Raw genomic sequence first — 17,831 nt, 5'->3', positions numbered from 1 at the left:
GGGCCCATTCCCGTGGCACTCGCCGGCCAGCGTGCATTAATCAATAGATGATGTGCAATTTTGGAGTAGTTCCCTCCACTATACCCTTCACAACTGCATACGTCATATTCGTAGTACTGAACCGTGTTACGAGAGATTGGCTTTCGACCTTGCATTTCTCCAAAGACGGAATGCCCTTGATTCTGAAGGCTCCTTTACTGAGTTTTCTATGTCCTGCCCTCCATGATCCTTGATTTTCAGGTCTATCTCTTCTCAACAAAGTCCATTTTATTCCGTTGTTTTACCACAGCCGGGCCTATTTCACAAACCACAACGGCACACCACTATCTTTTTTTTTTAGATTAAGTCACACCACTATCTTACTGCTCGACCTCCGTCCGCCCCTTCATCCAAACCCTAACCCTTCCGCCTCCACAAGTACAATTTATATAGCATTAAAACTAGGACTACTGAAGCTGGCAGAAAATATATTGATTCAATATACCGTTTCTGAAATTTCGCGGCAAATTTCTGGTGAAGACGAGTGCCAGAATAATTTTTACTCCCGCAAAAAATAATTAGTAATTATTACTAGTAGACCAGTATCTTATTGGCAGACGTCGTTGCGGAATAGCAACGCAACTTGACTGCTCTGTCAGGCTTAGGGTTGGCAACGGGTACCCGAAACCCGATGGGTTTTTGCTCCATTAGGGCACGGGTTTGGGTCAATTTTTCGACCCGTGGGTCTGCTAATGGGTAAAAAATTAGACCCATCGGGTTTACGGGTATGGGTCTGGGAACATTGAACCCGAACCCGTAAACCCGTGGGTTTTTTTCACCCGGTCCACAAATCAGATCTCTTATTCTGGCCCAAAACGGCCCAAGTAGCCCAGCCCAATATAGATGGTATAAAATATCACAGCCACCCTCAAACCCTAATCCTATTCCCCACCCCCAGCAGCCACACGCCCCAAGCGGCCAAGCCCCTTGCAGCGCCCGCCGGCGCATCGCCAGGATTGGCCATGCGGCGCCGCTCGGCCGCCCGCCCTCCGCTCCTCATCGCTGCTTGCTGTATGGTGCTTCTCTCTCTCTGATACACTCTCGATCTCTCTCTCTCTGACTCTCGATCTCTCTCTCTCTGACTCTGTCTCTCTCGATCTGGTACATACGCAGGAGCTTTCAATTTAATTGGTTCGAGTCATGTGGTGTTGTTCTTTTGGGGGAACCTTCAAGCAGCAAGTAACAAATCAAGAGCCCTAGATGCAAGCCTGCAAAGAACTATTGATGGCCCTCTCTCCTTTTGATTGAACTGTGATTTGTCAATAGCAAATTGTAATGAACTTGTAGACTTGTAATACTACTTGCATGCTAATCTCTTTTGCTTGCTGCTGATAATATATGGGCATATGGCTTGTGATTCTTGTGATTCTGTGAATGTGCGGCTGCCATATCGTGGTGGGGAACCTACTATTATCGGGCACGGGTCACCCGTGGGTCGCCCGTGACCCGAGCGGGCACGGGTTTGGGCAAAAACCTGAGCCCGTGACGGGTCACGGGTTTCTTCGCGGGCGGGTTTTATGTTCGCGGGCACGGGTTTGGGTTGACAAAATCCAGCGGATTTGTGCCCGATGCCAACCCTAGTCAGGCTGCGCCTACAAATCCATCGCACGCGCCACACGCGCCCATCCTCCCAGTCCTCACCCCCAGCATCCAACTACCCCCAGTCAAGCCGCCCCGCCCCGCCCCGCCTGGGAACCTTCCAGAAGCGCAAGACTCCAAGGCCGTCGCCCTCCCACCCGTTCCTCGCCGCGGGGGTCGCCTGAGGTAACGCTACTTCACCAAAACCCCAGGATTCTCGGGGTTCGGTCGCCTCACTGTGCTGCCGCTTCGCATAATCTACTCTGGTCTCCGGTTCCTCAGCAGCTGCGGTTGGATCTCAGATCGGTGGTGCGGTTCCTCTTTCAATTTGGGGGTTTTCCCCTTTGCGCTCCCGTTAGCTTCTGATTTGATCGTGGAGTAAGATCTTACATGTCATCGGTCAATCTCTGTGCGTGTGATCGATCCCATCTAGGTGCCACAAGTGGGGCTCGATTTGTTTCAGTTTTGTTGTAATTTGTTCTTATGATTAAACACTTTGAGGGCGATAGATATGTGTTATGCTAGTTCCCTTCGTTGGAGCTTGTTGTTTGCCCTGCGATGAGTAGTCAGGCGCTCATGCTGTCTAGGATAGGATTTAGTATCACATATTCAGTTCGTGTGCTGGCATGACGCTGTTTTTGCTGGCCTTAGGGGCATGTGTACTAATATGTGTAGATTACATACTTGGAAGAGAGTTTATGTGATGGATACGACTGTTGTGGAAGTGTTTTTTTTTTCTGTTTCTAGTTTGGATGAACGTATCATCAAGAAGTCTTCAGTTTAACAAAAAATTATAATCACAAAAATTGGATACTTGTATCCCGTTATAGTATGTTTGGGGACGATAGGAGTAGCATGGTGACCAGCCGAAATCACATCTACCTTTATGATTATATTTTGAAGTTCTGCTTTGAGAATCTGATGTCGTGTGTTCTAATTCCACCCGTTGGTGCAAGGTGTGGTTATCCTGAAGTTGTGTTTCTTCTTGTGTAACAAATCTTAGTCCCCCCCCCCCCCCCCCATTTTTGGTTGTCTTAAATGAGCGTACTGATCTGTGTGGTTTCTAGTATATTTGGAAATAGGCACTTGCAATATAGTGCCTCATAGACCCTCTTGGTGTACATGTTTTTGAAAGCTAAACTAGACAATTGTGCCAAATGTCTTGATACTGCAAATGTTGCCGTAGTTAATGTCTGCTGCTCAACGTATTCAATCTCTACTAATATCTCTACTAATATGATAGCCTCTATGATGTACTTGCATACCTCACTGCTTGCTTGAAGCTCAGGCTACTTTTACCTGTACTGAAATGCCTTTTTACTGGTGGAGTCGTTGCAGATCACATAAACAATGGTGAAGGCTGTTGCTGTGCTTGGTAGCAGCGAGGGTGTCAAGGGCACCATCAACTTCACCCAAGAGGGTGATAGTAAGTCCTTACATATTCTGTGATCTATTTTATTCAATTGAATTGCAGTCTTCGCTTTGTTGATGCTAAATGGTTCAATCTATTGTTAGGCCCCACCACTGTCACTGGAAGTGTCTCTGGCCTCAAGCCTGGCCTCCATGGGTTCCATGTGCATGCACTTGGTGACACAACAAATGGCTGCATGTCAACTGGTATCTATGCTTTTCTTACTTTGGCTTTGCTTATGTTGTAGACTGTTGAATTTTCTACTTATTGGTAAACTCGTGTCCTAATTCAGGACCGCATTACAACCCTGCGGGCAAGGAGCATGGAGCACCAGAAGATGAGAACCGCCATGCTGGTGACCTCGGAAATATCACGGTCGGAGATGACGGTAAAGATCTATTGCCCTTCCTTTTTCCTGATCTGTTACGTAACCATGTAGAGGGTACTTGGCTACTTGAGCTAAGGAAACTGATTTATTTCTGTGGTCCTGTAGATGTAGTCCTGGAACTCCGTTCACAATTTCACATGCTTATGTATATGATGATGTACTATTCTTGTCACTGAGTTTATTTCTCTGCTGTCAGGTGTTACTAACTTCACTATTACTGACAGCCAGGTAATTAGACATTTCTTCAGCATATGCCCTTATGATTCCTGTCACCCAAGCTTTCTCCTTATCTTTAACATCGATGGTGATTTTTTTGGCAGATCCCACTGACTGGGCCAAACTCAATCATTGGCAGAGCTGTTGTTGTTCATGCTGATCCTGATGATCTTGGAAAGGGTAATGCTGCTACTTCATGTTTACGCTTGTGCCTTTTATGTGCACATGTAGTCCATTTTGAGTTAAGGTTCTGTCTATTAGAACAATTGTTCTTATTTCAGATAGATGTACAAACAATCACTATAGATTTCTGTATATTAAACGCCGTGTAAGAGTATCTCTAATTATCTTATTATTAAACGCCCGAGAAAAAAAATGTAGTCATTGCTATGCTTGTACGGTCCTGATTACCTGAAAACCCCAGTGCCTTTGGCATTTCTCAGTCAGGAAGGAATTTATAGTGTCTTACTTGAGTCGTTATTTGGCTGTCCTGTGATCTATTGATCTTGTTTGGAGTGTGTATGTTATGCCTGATAAACTGTTTCTGGTATGGTGCTTATTACTGTTCAATACACATCTGTTCATTTAGACATCTCGTTTTGTGTTCTTTCAGATTGTGTTGCCTTGTCTTTAATTTCCAAACTGACAGCCTCCTTTTGTGGGTTTTATTCAGTGCCATTAAATGAGTTTAAACTTTAAAGACTTGGTTTTGTGTTCATGTTCAGGTGGGCACGAGCTGAGCAAGAGCACTGGAAACGCTGGTGGCCGTGTCGCCTGCGGTACGTTCACTGGTTCCCCGGCCCCATTGCTTCCTAAAGCATCTTGTCGTTTGTCACAACAAATAGCAAATGCTTCCTTTTATACTCCACGGATTTCTCACTGCATTATCGCGTCATGGTTTCCAGGGATCATCGGACTCCAGGGCTGAGAGTGATCACCAGACTCGAGTGCCGAAAGCGTCGTCGTCGTCGCCCCCCGCCGTCACCACTGGACCAGCCTAAGCATCCTTTGGATACGTGAAATAAGAGCGCCTGATCTATGATCGGCGTGTTTGTGTTCGCTCCTGTAGCACCTACCGATGAACTGAATGAAACCTGTGTTGGTCTAACGCTGTTTCACCTGGACCTGTGTTTCATACATGTCACTTTATGAACGTCCAGACAGACCGATATGTGGAAATAAGAAGGCACTTGTTGTGGAACTCGACGGTGTGGCGCCATCGTGCGGTGCAGACGGCAGCTCCTGATTGTTGCCTGGCTTGCTGGTGATATGGGCACCTTGCACAGTTGTAGCATCTGTTTTTTTCCTTTTCACGAAGAGGAGGATCACCCGGTGTTGTGCCTTCGTTTTGGCGGGCAGCTTATTTGAACGGGAGGGCGTGCTCGCTCTCGGTTCACCCTCTCGTGATGCCCAGCGCGGTGCGTAGGCTCCTCGCTGTTGTATGCAGACTGCAGAGCGGACCTGGCACGTGAGGGAATGCGGAAACGCAATACCATTTATATAAAAAAAAAGTAAAAAACAGGAGGGGGCAATCCGAGAATCGAACTCGGGACCTCTCGCACCCAAAGCGAGAATCAGACCACTAGACCAAATGCCCTGTTTGATGGAAAGGAAACGATTAACAAATAATTAACGGTAATCCCTTCCCTTCCGCCGATTTGCCGAGTTCATTTCCGCTTCTTCCTTTCACGACAGCCCTCGCCGCAGCCAATCACCAATCAGGCATCCACCTGGCGTTGACAAGTTGAGCACGGCGCAACGCCTCCACGCGTGGGCTTGGATTCCCTACTCCCTTGGCTACTTCCCTCCCAAGATCAACGACGCAGCCAGGAGCCAAGAAGAAGTCTCAGGCAACAACAAAAAATAAAAAAATACACGGCGCGCCATCGCGGCATCACCACGCACGCCTTTTTCAAAGAGACCGCATCGCGCTCAAGCGGTCAAGCGAGCGTGGTGCTCTAGCAAAGACGCAACAGGTACAGCCGCCCTAGCAGCTGAACCGAGAGACCGAGACGGCAGCACGCAGGCACGTGCCACGGCAACGGCAGAATCCCATGCGGCCCGAGCCCGCCCGGCCCGGCGCGCGCGGCGCGTCACCTCCCCGGCCCTTCTTCTAGAAGCCATGCGCGCGCGTATCCGTTGCGCGCTGCGCTATGCTGGGCTAGCGGCGCCCTTTCTTGCTCGCGTCACGTCGCGGCAATGCGGGCACCCGCCACGTCAGCGTCGGTCACTCCTCGTTCGCGCGCCGCGCCGTTCCTCGGTTCCTCCTCGCCCGCTTCTGCCTCTGCTTGGCTGCTTGCCATCCGTCTGCCGAGCGACGTGCCAGATTCCCTAGTGACGGTGGCACATTCCTCTCTCCTTCCACTAGCCCGCCCTCCCTTCCAAAAAAAAAAACGCCCTCGTGCCGAACGCTAGCGCCGGTGCGCTTCTAGAAGGAGGAGGCCGCTGCGCTGCCTGTGCCCGTCGGCGTCAGCTGTTTCCTTCGCGCCGCACGCAATGATGGATGGGCCTGGTTAATTATCCATCAAACTAACGGTGCCATGTGTGCTAACCTGTCAGTGCTGCCAACTGCGTGCGTGCATCGACCAGCGCCCGACCCCCGCGCGCGCGTCGGGTGGGGGTGTCGTATTCGTATCTGATCCGGCGGGCGGGGCCCGGATGGGAGGCCAGCGGAGCACCGCCGGGAGGTTATCCAAGTAGCAAGGTTTTGCTGATTCTGCGTTTTCAAACTAAATACTTTGAAGAACTAAACTGATGGACGTTCAATCAGCACAGCAGCTACCATGAAAGTGCACGTCGGCGTGCAAGAGTGAAAAACCAAAGCAAGCCATCGATACGCCATGGCCCCTATGAAAGCTAGCAGCCAGGAACGGGTCGTCGCTTCCTTCCTTGGCTGATCTGTCAGAAACGAGATCATCTGTACTCTGTAGGCTGCCTCCGCAGTCCGCACGTCGACGCGCACCGGTCGCCATCGGCCGCTCGCCCCCGGCCCTTTCCCTCGCCAAACCCAATCCCTTCTTCTTGATCGACTCCATCCTCCTCCGCTAGCTCCATATATATTTCCACGGCCAAAAGCCGGAACTCATCTTGCCTCGCTTCCTCTCCCGACTCCCGGCCGGGTAATCTAGCTTCTCCGAATAAGATAAGAGCCTCTGACTGGTCGATGGCCGCCGTGCAGCCGCAAGCGGCCCCGCGCCGGCATCCGGCGCCGCCGCCGCCGGTCCCGGCACCGTCGCAGGCGCCGCAGCCCCCGTGCAAGAGGGGCCGCGCCGACACAGTTGCGGTCGCCCACGGCCAGTACGGCAGGAAGCAGGAGAGGGTGGCGGAGTCGTGCTGCCCGTCGGAGCGGGAGCGGGAGCAGGAGCTGGTGCTGCTCGACGACGACAGCGGCGACGAGGACGGCGGCTGCGGCAGCTTCGTCGTCGGTGGCAGTGGGGCACAGGACAACGACGAGGACGAGGTCCAGGGGAGCGGGAGCGTCGTCGTGTGGTGGCGCCGTCAGGAGAGCAACTGCTCCCTCTGGGCGAGCGGGAGCGAACAGCGCGCCGGCGAGCGCGACGGTGACGAGGACCCCAAGGTGGCGGCGGCCAGGCGGCAGGAGGAGGATCGCAAGTTCTGGGAGGCGTGCCTGGCGTCGGGCTACCCCTGACCCCGACGAGGAAAGCAGCGGCCGAAAGCTCCGGCACGGCCAGATCGGATCAGCGGCCACGCCTTCTTCATGTAGCGTGCAACTGCAACCTCATGGAACCAAGATGCTCAGACAGCGGCATAGGAACTAAGTCAACTAACCTCCCTGCCCATGTTGTTCATACGTCGTGCGTGCACTTGCAAGTTTGCAGCTGCAGTAACAGGCCTAGCTTAGTGATTCTTTCATTCAGAAAAGTGTAATAGCGTGTGCACTCTGTATCTGTTTCTTGTCCCTCACTTTGTGTTAATATTAGCGGTGCAAGACAGGCGCTACAAAAAACAAAATGGACACCAGACGTGTAGTTAAAATATTGTGGCTAACATATTCTTGTCACTCCAGGGTGGAAATAAAATACTCGCATCTTCTTTCAGGCTCTCCGCACTCGTCACTCTCCAAATTCACTCTCTAAAAATAATATTCTATCCTGGTCATCGAGATTCTCTACTCTACATTCAGTTTCTCCGCGCTCGTTCACTCTCTATATTTCTACTCCATACCAACTACCAAGGCGTGGGGCCCACGTGTCATAATTTTTTTTCTACCCCCTCTCCCCCGGCCTCACTCTCTCTATCTCCCTCCCTCCCTCCTCTCTCCCTCCGCCACCGCGCCCCTCCTCCCCCGGCCACCGCCGCCGGCCACCACCTCCTCCGGCGGTGCGGTGGAGCCAGGGACCCGTCCAAGGCGGCGGGCCTCCTTCCTCGCCGCGCCCTCCTCCCTCCCTCTCCCATGGCAGGGAGAAGCTACGGGCCGGCGAGGCCATGCGCCGCCTCCCCTGCTCTCCCCTCCCCTGCTCGCGCGGGGATGGCGGCGCGCGCGGCACGACCGGCCTCCTCCCCCTCCCCTGCTCGCGCGGCTCGGCAGCGGCCCTCCCCGGCGGGCGGGCACCGCCGGGGCGGGCCTGCGCGGCGGCGGCGTGGCCCCTGGGCAGCCGAGCTCCGGGCGCGCGCGGCGTGGCCAGCAGCGCCGGCCGCGGCGGCCTTCCTCCCTCCGTCGCGGTTCACGCGGGGCGCTCGCGGCCGCCGTGTCGCCGCCATGTCGCGCGGGCGGGGCCGGACGGAGACGCTCGCGGCTGCCCCCTTCGAGCTCGCGGCGGGGCCCCATGGCTCCTCCCTCGCCGCGCGGGTCCACGGCGGCAGCGCTCCTCCGCCCTCCTCCCTCTCCGCGTGGCGAGGCCCCTGCTCTGAGGCCCGGCGGCGCCCACGGACCGGGGCTCGCGCCGGCGACCCACGCGACCTCTCCGGCTGCGGGGCGGGGCGAGCCTCCCCGCCGGCGGCCCTCGCGTGTGGCGAGCAGAGAGAGGCCGCCCGCTCCTGCCCCGGCCCCGGCGCGTCCTCTACCAGCGCCGGCCGAGCCCCTCCCCGTGCGCGCGGCTGCGCGAGCTCCTTCTCCCAAGCTCGGCCTCTTCCTTCCCTCTCCTCGCCGGCGTCGGTGCCGACGCCCTTGCCTCCTCGCGGCCTCCCATGCCGGCCGCTCATGCCGGCTCCCCTGCTCCGGCAGAGCAGCTCCAGCTCAGGCCTCAGGGCCGGCCGCTCCGTAGCAGGCCCGCGCGCGTGCGGGAGCCAGGGCGGAGCGTGGCGCCTCCCTTCCTGCTCCGCCCCGTCGCCGTCGCCGTCTTCCCTCTCTCTCCGCGCGCACGGCCGAGGAAGACGAGGTGGTTGGAGCGAGCGCCGGGGCCCGCGCCACGTAGCCGATGGCGCACGTCCTGCACCGCGCTGAGAATAGCGATGAAAAATTGGCTCTCTATTTTACCGTCCGGTTTACAGAGCCCCGCTGCAGCGATTTCTTGCGCTAAAGCGCACTGCAAAGGGGATAGAGATTGCTATAGAGTGCCCACTGCGGGCAGCCTCAGGTGACATGAACTGTGCATCAACTGTTTCTAGAATTTTTTTTCCCAGCGGGGAACAAGTACACCTCGTGCGTTTGTTAACCAGCGTTCAGTACAAGCGAAAGCAAAGCACCGTGCTGAGTTGCTTGAGCGCCTCAAAAGGAATTTAAGGAGCTGCTTTCCTCTCGGGGCCCAATTAAATCGCTTTTAGCGATGTTCATGCTCCCTCCTGCGCCCATGGCAGACGTCGAGACCAAAGGATCAACTACCCATTTCGATGTCGGTCACCGGCCGGGGAGGGTTCTGATGCGTCTCTCTCAGTTGGAGACACTGTCCGATTCATTTCGTACCCTAACAACTTGAATGATATGAACTGGCAACTAGAAAATCTGTGGATGCAGTAAGAAAGTCAAAGACAGTCAAATCAGCCCCCACCAACAAATGCGCATCACGGAAGATTGCCGAGGACCAAATCGGAAGTTATATCATGACAGGATAAATGAAGTCATATTGTTTTCAGAGTCATACATGAAAGGATACGATAGTAAATTAAAATTGTGTAACAGGGGCTATTTTGGTGTAGCCGACATGGTTATTCACCTTTATATTTCTGTTTGTAAAGAAGTGTCATTGTCACCCAAATTTTGTGATGGTTTTGTTCGATGGCTTACCCATTCAGTTGGGCCTCGTTCTCTGCATTTTTCCTCCCGCCCCCTTCCTGGTTCGTTCCTGGAAATGGAACCCCACTACCTGCAACAATGTCACTGATACCCCTAAAAAAACAATGTCACTGACAGTTGCTTGGATGACTTTACCAACCAATAGGGTCAAGTTGTCACAAGCACACCTGTAAAGCAACACATTCTGGGTAGATTTCAACCAATTGTCCCACCACATTTGGTATCCAAGAAAGAAGGCATATTGGACTATATGTTAGCCTAACTTGACCCCGACTAAAGGCGCTTAAGCCCATGCCATTATCCCAGACAAAGTTTTGTATCTGAAAGGGAGAGCTCTGCATCACGTCATTGATGGAGCATCAATCCAGCTTAAATAATGAAGTGTACCAATGGATTCTAAGGGCACATTACAATTTGGATAAAAACCTACCATGATTTGGACAGCTTTTGATGAAATGGAGGGACACTTCAATAATTCCATTCCATCAGTCTTCTGCTTCTATATGAAGGGTCCCAGCCTCGCAGGTATCAGCAAATCTTCAGAGCTTCTAACACTGATTGGCAACCATTTCACATCGAGATCAGAAAAGCGTATAGCAAAAAATCAGTAGACTTTAGTCACATCAATTATTGTGATTGTACAAGATAAAGGAGCATAAAATCATGAGTACGGGTGAAGATAAGATCAGAAATATGGAAGGTACCATACAACGTACAGAACATGCCATACCCATCCATATGCATTCTACAAACTCAGTGATGACATCCACATGTTTAGTTTCTGCCCCACAGCAAATATCAGCTGGAGAATAATCTAATGCTTAGTAAGATATAGAGGCAACTTATTCATTAAACAGAAGTTTTCAGACTATTGCTACTTCTTGAATTTCCCAAAAAAAAGGGAAAAAGTCTATCACCTGTCAAACTAGTATTTACAATTTTTCAACACATAACACAGCAAACTGGATCAATAACATGAGACCCCTTTGTGTTTTAAATATTGAAGACCTCAGTCCGGCACAATATTTCTCAACAAAAACGCAAAACCTTTATTTGATCTGCGCATGATTATACAAAGCAACAAAAGGGATGCAATGCAACTAAGGGCCCACCATCATTACGGCTTTGACCACAAATACACCCCTCTGCTGCGTTATACACATATTTACATCCATTAGGTGATAACCAAAGACTGCCATCCAGGGTTCTTGATGCTGAGGATCATTTGGAAAATGGTGATCCAAGTTGTTGCCGCATGAACTTCAACACCTGGGTGAGAAATATTCCATCTCTACAATAGGGGCCAGTATAGAAGTGATGCAACGACCCACCAGTGGGAAGATAACCTGGGTGCAAATGCTGCATCATGTTATTGCAGATGCGTTAGACAACCTCCAGAATGATAAGTTTTGAATAAGAAAAGACCAGATAATACAGACAGAAGGAAACAAATTTAAAGATACAGATTGCAACTATTCAAAAAAAATCAGATCTGTCAGGAAAGCACACAACAAAGTCCCCAATACTGCACTTTCATATGTACCTTCAGTAATTACGAAAGAGAGTGGGAGCTTTTGCCCTTTAGCAAAGCTATGGCAACTGTTTCTTTTTTTTCCTGTTCTCTGTCAGGAAAGCATACAATATCATGTTAAAGACAAACGCCCTTCATTCTAATTTATAGTTCACTTTAACTCTGTCCTAAGTCAAACATCTCTATTTTTGACCAAGTTTAAAGAACAAAGCAGAAAATTTACAACACCCAATTAGTTTCATTAAATCCACCATGAAATATGTCTGGGTAGTGCATTTGTTTGGTACTAAAGATGTTAATGTGTTTTCCTAAAAACTTGGCAGTTTGACTTAGGACAAAGCTAAAGTGAACTATAATCTGGAATGCAGAAAGTAAATTGTAACCCCAAGCTAGTAGTTGATAATTTTCTTGTACTATGACGATAGAGAGACATTCCCGCAAGCTTATAAACTAAAAATAGCTAGCCGCCTAGCCCTCAAACGTTTCTATATGATCAGGTATTTCAAGTAACAGTTAGTTCTTTAAGTTCTAGCATCTAAACATAAGTCAATTAGATGTTCTGTTATCAGTCTTCAATTGTCCAGTAAGGTTCCACTAAGAAGACAGAAGTATACAAATAACCGTAACATGTACTGTGTTTATCATTCTCATCAAGATATCAGGAACTCAGATTTGCCACTAACCCATTTCAGATTAACACAAATATTAATGTCCGTTTCTCTGCAACTCAGCATAAGTGTAAAATCAACATAATATCAGTAGTCATTTCACTATTACTCCACAAAAGTGCTATTTTTTCTATATATTTCTATGCCAGTTTGTTAGTAAGTAAAATGGTACTGATAACTAAAAATAACTGCATAGCCACAACCAGTACTGTTCTGGCGGTCAACAATCATGCTACATGCATAACCTATAGGGATTTTCTATGTGAAAAAGCCTTACGATTTCCAACAAATAATCAAAGTTCAAACCAACTAATAAATATTTCCGAACATTAAATAGACATGTAACCTACTTAAAGGTCCCAAACATTTGATTTAAGTGTGTTATTAAAATCTAAAAGCTTGTGGAATAAAAAAGTAGTAAGTCAAGAGTGCCACAAAACATACGCATTCAAAATACGATTTTGTCAACAGAGCATCCTTAGACACTACCCAGGATCATCTGGACTACATTTAAAGTCAGTATCAGTATTCAGTACTTTTAGATCGATGATCTAAGAATTCTTGTTACAACTTATGAAAAACATCCAGGCAAATGATTTGCCTCAAATAGATATATAATTTAAGAGACGCCATGGAAAATCATTAGAAGAACAACTCACAGATAGACGCTGCAGGTGATATCGATGAGAATTTGTTGGGAGGCTTCAAGGTTCTCATACTGGGTGGCATTGCAGGAAAAACAACAGCAGGAAGTGAAGATGATGAAATCCCTGGATGAAATGATGGTGGATCTACATATGGGCCTGAAGCTTCATAACTACTATCTGGAGAAGCTGCAGGCACAATATGGCGTAACAGAGGACCCCTGATGGGAGATGAATGGTGCTTAGCAGTGCTATGTTCTTTCTTCCGTGTACATGTAGAACCACAGGTCAGAAAAGTAGGTGCACTGTGAAGAGGAGCAGGAGCAGGGGGGAAATGCTGTAAACTCTGATGACTATTATCGTGGTGGTGATGATGGTGGTGGTGGATGTGGTGGTGATGGTGATGGTGGTCGCCGTGATTGTGATCCTGGTGGATTGAGGGAGGTTGATTATAAGGTTGAGGAGCTGGATTTGGCGAATGAGCGTTGCCTGAGTTGTTCAGCGAATGCTGAAGGTAGGATGACAGACTAATCTGCTTAACTCGTCCAAACACAGTGTGGTTCAAACCCAAGTTTCCTGAAGAGGAATTTCTTAATGTTTGGGCTAATTGTTTTAATCTTTGCAAGGATGGTGGTTTGTTATCTGCTCCTACAGCAAGGAGAACAGATGCTTGAACAATGGTAGGAGGTGCAACAGTTGAACCATACAGATTTGTCAATGTAACATATAGGATCTGCATTTAGAAGGGAAAGAGTTACTCAAGAATAAAAGACGCATTTGTGATATAGTACAAAGATTTAAAAAAGTTTGAACAAAAGAACTTTTTAAAGCCGTAAGCACAATATGTAAAGGTTGGTGATTGAATGGATTTCAACTCATTAAAGATCGGTACAATGCAGCCCTAGGGGATATAATTTATCTGTCAACTAGCAAGACCAATAAACTAAGAAAACATGTCTTTCACTAACTGTAAAACTTCTTGCATTAATCAACAACCACAGAAATTTTATCAGTGACAACTGAAACATTCATGACAAGACTACTTTTCAATCACTCAAGTGAGAGCTGGACTCAAATTATTAGATATGTATGTATAGCTTAACCAACCATATGTTGCAGTTGACTTGTGGCTCAAGTATGTACATGACTATATATATGAAATTCACACCCCCCCCCCAATTATGGGTGTGAGGTGTTCCTAATCTCTCTACATGGTATCAGAGCTGTTTTGCTTTTTGTCATTTTATGGCTACACTAAATCCAGATATGTACAGCTAAAACATGTTAAAGTTTTACATTAGTTTATGATTCATTAAATTGCTACAGTTTTGTAATAACTCAAATATTGATTTTCTGCTCTTTCATGCACCATATATGCCAGCAGCATAGCAAGATATGCATCAAAGCGATATTCACCAATAAAACTGATTTTGAATGACCAACTGACTTTAATGGAAATATATCTCCAGTATCCACATGATTCATCAGTAACACTTTTAACAAAAAGAATTAGAACTCGAGTAGCACAAACCTCATGTTCATTGAGAGATAACCCAGATTTCATCTGGGCCTTCAGTTCACTCAGTTTGTCTTGTACCACATCAATGGGAAAGTTCAATGAGAAATTAAATAACCCATCAGGCTTCTGAGGAACAAAAGCAGTCTGTGGAGGTATAATCGTTATACCACCAGGAAACCTCAAGATCTCAAAAGAAGAAGAATTCCCAAATAGAGATGGTGTCAAATAAAGAATAGACTGCCGTATAACCAAGGACACCAAAGATGACCGCAGTATGCTTAACTCTGTTGGTGATAAGGTGAAATTACTAGGATAGGGCCAAACACCAAATGTCACAGTAGTCCAGGTTGATTCACCAATTGGATCCAAGGAAAGTACAGATACCTGGAGAAACAGAAGAGCAAATAAATAGACTGACACATGGACAATTGCTATGGATAATAAATGAAGTAAAACATACCGCAGAATTGTTGATGCCAATCTCTTCAAAAATATCATACTCAAGTTTTGATTTGTTTCCACCAAGCTCAGAAATCATTCTTTGCAGCCTGAAGCTTGCAACCACATCAGCTGTAAACATATAAGAGAATTGAAACGAAAAAATGTGCAATGAAGGAAATGTAATGCAAGAATGCATCAGAACATCTGAACAAGCATAACATGGTTTCCACAAAAAATGAGAACTATGTACAGGGGATGCGCACGACAACTCCCAGTCTCAGCTACTAGCTTATAGGGTACTTGTGGTGACGTAGAGTAAATTTGAGAAATCAGAATATTATCATGCACTACAATTGCCAGGTATAACATATTTGGAGTTTGGATAGGTGGATTGTGAACTGTTCAGATTACATTTGTAACTTTTGGCAGGTACGTACGTCGATATTCATGACAAAAATTCCTGGACGACAATTTGCCAATGTAGTTTACCAAATCTTGCAACATATTACTAGTAGAGCTATAACTTCTAAGTGATGTTTCTTGGCAAAGAACTAGTTTATTATCTAAACAGCTTCGCACCTCAATCAGCTGACCACAAATTTGACAGTCTACAAAGTTAGCAAGTGGTCCTATTCAAATATGAATCAGCATCAACTGCAGGTCAGGACAGCACACCAACAATCCCCAGCAGGCCAACCATAATTTTGGAGGAAAACAATCTGGCAATGGTTCCACAAGCAACACAATCGTTAAAAAATGGTCCAATCTTGACTAATTAAATGGAGCACACACTTCTCAATCAAACAAACCATATCGACTACCATTGCTGACATCAACAGAGTTCCTAGATGGCTAGGTCAGCCTGTTGAAGCACGAACACTCCAAATAACCGCATAAAATTTTGAATATCCCCCTAGTTCCACAATACACTCAAACTAAAGCCAGGAGTGTAAAATTCTCTTCAGCCCTGCTAAACGATGAGTAAAACAAGTCTGATAGGGACGCCCCAATTCTAGACGAAGCTGCAAGCCATCGAGCTCAGCATTACAAGCTCAACTCACTGGAACCCCAGTGGAAACCCAAAGTTAAGCACGCCTGGCCAGAGGAATCAACCTGCATTCCGCATCAGAAAACCCAACAGCTCTACAACCTCATCACCAAACGCGAGCGCGACTCAACTTGCAGCACCAAACGCACGAAGAGAACACCATGCTGCTCACCTCCGCGCCAGGGGTCCGCGCGCGCCTCCTCGCCCCTCCGCCGCCGAGCTGCGAACGGTGGCAGCCAGAACAGCGCCGACAGCATGACGGCGGCGCCGAGCAGAACCGCGGCCGCGCAGCGCCACCACCGGCGCCGCCCGCTCCCCTCCTCCCCAGCCGCTACCTCCCCGCCGCCTCCTCCTCCTCCTCCGACCCCAGCAGAGTCCGGCGGGTCCCCCGCCGCCTTCCCCATCACCCGGCAGATCCGCTCACCGCGCCACCCCCGCCGCCGCGGCCATTCGCATTGCAGGCCCGGCCAACGGGCGGTTAGGGTTCGCTCCCGCCCTGCTCTGCCTCCGCAAGCGCTCCTCCAATGGGGAGAGGAAGAAGGGATGGGGGTGGGGTGGATGCGTGCGCGAGCGCGCGGGAGAAAAGACAGCGAGGAGGCGGAGGGCACTACCGCCGAAGCGCCGCGGCAGCGAGCGAGCGCTCGAGTACTGCCGCGAGTTAAATCCGGGAGCGGCTCCCGCAGCTACCGCCCGGGAGAGAAGCGGTTCCACTGAACGGTGGGGGCACGAGGGCGTCGGGCCCGCGCGTCGGCGAGGCGTTGCTCGGCGAGCGGAGACGGCGGGGGAGGGAGAGGGAGTGCCCGGGCGGAGAGGCTAGCTTGGCAGCCAGGTTGGTGGGAACGTGACGGCGGTTGATGACGACAACGGGGGGACGGGTGGCGCCCGGGCGTTGAACGTTGTTGACCTGCGCCGCGCGGCGCGGGTCCTGTGGACCGGCCGCGGGGGCGCCGCGGCGAGTGCGCATGAATGCGATCACGTGCGCGGTTTGATTTTCCTCCGTCTCGCGGCGCGGCGTCGTCGACCCTTGACGGTCTGTTGTGGTCGTGCTGCCGATGCGATCCGGGGGCAAGGGCAAGCCTCGCCTGCTTCTGCTTGCCGGTTGCCGCACATCATCTTCCGCTCCTCGAGCTATCGACAGCCCGAGTCCGCGCAGGCGCAGCTCACCGTTGAATTTTTTTTCCAGCTTGTTCTATCATCAGATGCTACATTTTTATCAAGATGAATAGTCCAATGTCACGACCAGAAGCATATATTCAAATATGGTTATTTTGCGCCTTATTCTTTTCCCTCTCACTCGGTCACTCCTCACTCCTCATAGTAGTATGTAGCAAAACCGAGACAAGCGGTTGAGGTGAGCTGCTGCTGCTTTTGAGCTACTCCCAGGCTGACGCGGAGGCCCAGCATATCTTGTCCAGGCCCACGCTAATGGGGACGGGCCGGCCGCCTGTTTGTCGGGACATCAGCGACGGCCCTTTTGCAAAGGACAGGGCAAATAATCCGCGACGAGCCCCCTCAAAAAAAAACATAGGCGTGTTTTCTTTTGGCTATTTAGACTAGAGCTATTTAGCTCCACAAAATAGCACTCCAATAAAATAAATTCTTATATGTTTAGATTCAAGAGCTATTTAGTTTTTTTAAATAAAGACAGGAGCTCTGCCGCTCAATTAAGACGATAGAAAAAAGTATTTATAAGAAATGTTAGCACAACGGGAAGCCAAAGGACTTCCGAAGGCTAACCAACCCACGCGACCGGTTGAGCACAACACGACGCATTGTCATATGTCATTGTTGCTGAGCATGGAAGCAAAGCCGCAGCAGCTCCGACTTCCCATGGCAAACCACCCACGAATCACGCACCGATGGTTCCGAAGCAAGCGGCCACAACCGGTTATTGTTGCCAAGCTCAATTGGGAAGAGCAGCTCCGACTTCCGGCCGTAAACCACGCCTCATCCCAGCGGATGAAGACCCCAGCAGAGACCCAGACTACGGCGGAGGAGGGAGGTTGCCACGCGTCATCGTTGCCGAGCCGCGTCCCCTACACAGCAGCTCCGACTTCACGTTGCAAAACCCACCTCCACGCGTCGACCGGACGCCGAGAAACGAGAGCATCCGCCCAGGAGACTTCAAGGCCAAGGCGAAGTCCAAAAACGACGC

General features: G+C 49.6%; 3 protein-coding genes and 1 non-coding gene across 6 annotated transcripts; 2 read left to right on the top strand and 2 right to left on the bottom strand.

Annotated features, from left to right (window-relative positions):
- Positions 1-1,640: 1,640 nt before the first annotated feature.
- Positions 1,641-4,833, top strand: LOC120689703 (superoxide dismutase [Cu-Zn] 4A-like). 2 transcript variants are annotated; one of them, XM_039972085.1, is made up of 8 exons: positions 1,641-1,803; positions 2,956-3,043; positions 3,133-3,234; positions 3,321-3,416; positions 3,613-3,644; positions 3,737-3,812; positions 4,358-4,411; positions 4,538-4,833. In XM_039972085.1, the coding sequence occupies exons 2-8, from the start codon at positions 2,968-2,970 to the stop codon at positions 4,558-4,560; spliced, it is 459 nt and encodes a 152-aa protein (XP_039828019.1). In that variant the 5' UTR covers positions 1,641-1,803; positions 2,956-2,967; the 3' UTR covers positions 4,561-4,833. The 2 variants fall into 2 exon arrangements, with proteins under 2 accessions (XP_039828019.1, XP_039828020.1); XM_039972086.1 differs by having other exon boundaries at positions 1,670-1,926.
- Positions 4,834-5,157: 324 nt separating this feature from the next.
- On the bottom strand, positions 5,158-5,229 carry TRNAP-UGG. Its single transcript has one exon. It is a non-coding gene; the product is annotated as a tRNA-Pro (tRNA).
- Positions 5,230-6,384: 1,155 nt separating this feature from the next.
- LOC120693281 lies at positions 6,385-7,692 on the top strand. Its single transcript, XM_039976702.1, has one exon. The coding sequence runs from the start codon at positions 6,796-6,798 to the stop codon at positions 7,279-7,281; it is 486 nt and encodes a 161-aa protein (XP_039832636.1). The 5' UTR covers positions 6,385-6,795; the 3' UTR covers positions 7,282-7,692.
- A 2,965-nt stretch (positions 7,693-10,657) lies between these two features.
- On the bottom strand, positions 10,658-16,323 carry LOC120690210. 2 transcript variants are annotated; one of them, XR_005681653.1, is made up of 6 exons: positions 15,849-16,323; positions 14,648-14,757; positions 14,200-14,571; positions 12,684-13,401; positions 11,369-11,447; positions 10,658-11,184 (listed from the first exon to the last, which is right to left on the bottom strand). XR_005681653.1 is itself a non-coding variant. In XM_039972786.1 (5 exons), the coding sequence occupies exons 1-5, from the start codon at positions 16,078-16,080 to the stop codon at positions 11,117-11,119; spliced, it is 1,500 nt and encodes a 499-aa protein (XP_039828720.1). In that variant the 5' UTR covers positions 16,081-16,318; the 3' UTR covers positions 10,658-11,116. The 2 variants fall into 2 exon arrangements, 1 of the variants encoding a protein (XP_039828720.1); XM_039972786.1 differs by lacking the exon at positions 11,369-11,447 and having other exon boundaries at positions 15,849-16,318.
- Between the last annotated feature and the right edge of the window lie 1,508 nt (positions 16,324-17,831).

The sequence above is a fragment of the Panicum virgatum genome, chromosome 9N (assembly GCF_016808335.1).
Source record: "Panicum virgatum strain AP13 chromosome 9N, P.virgatum_v5, whole genome shotgun sequence".
NCBI classification, from domain to species: domain Eukaryota; kingdom Viridiplantae; phylum Streptophyta; class Magnoliopsida; order Poales; family Poaceae; genus Panicum; species Panicum virgatum.
The sequence above is the reverse complement of the archived record's forward strand: the minus strand, read 5'-3'. Positions and strand labels throughout refer to the sequence as shown.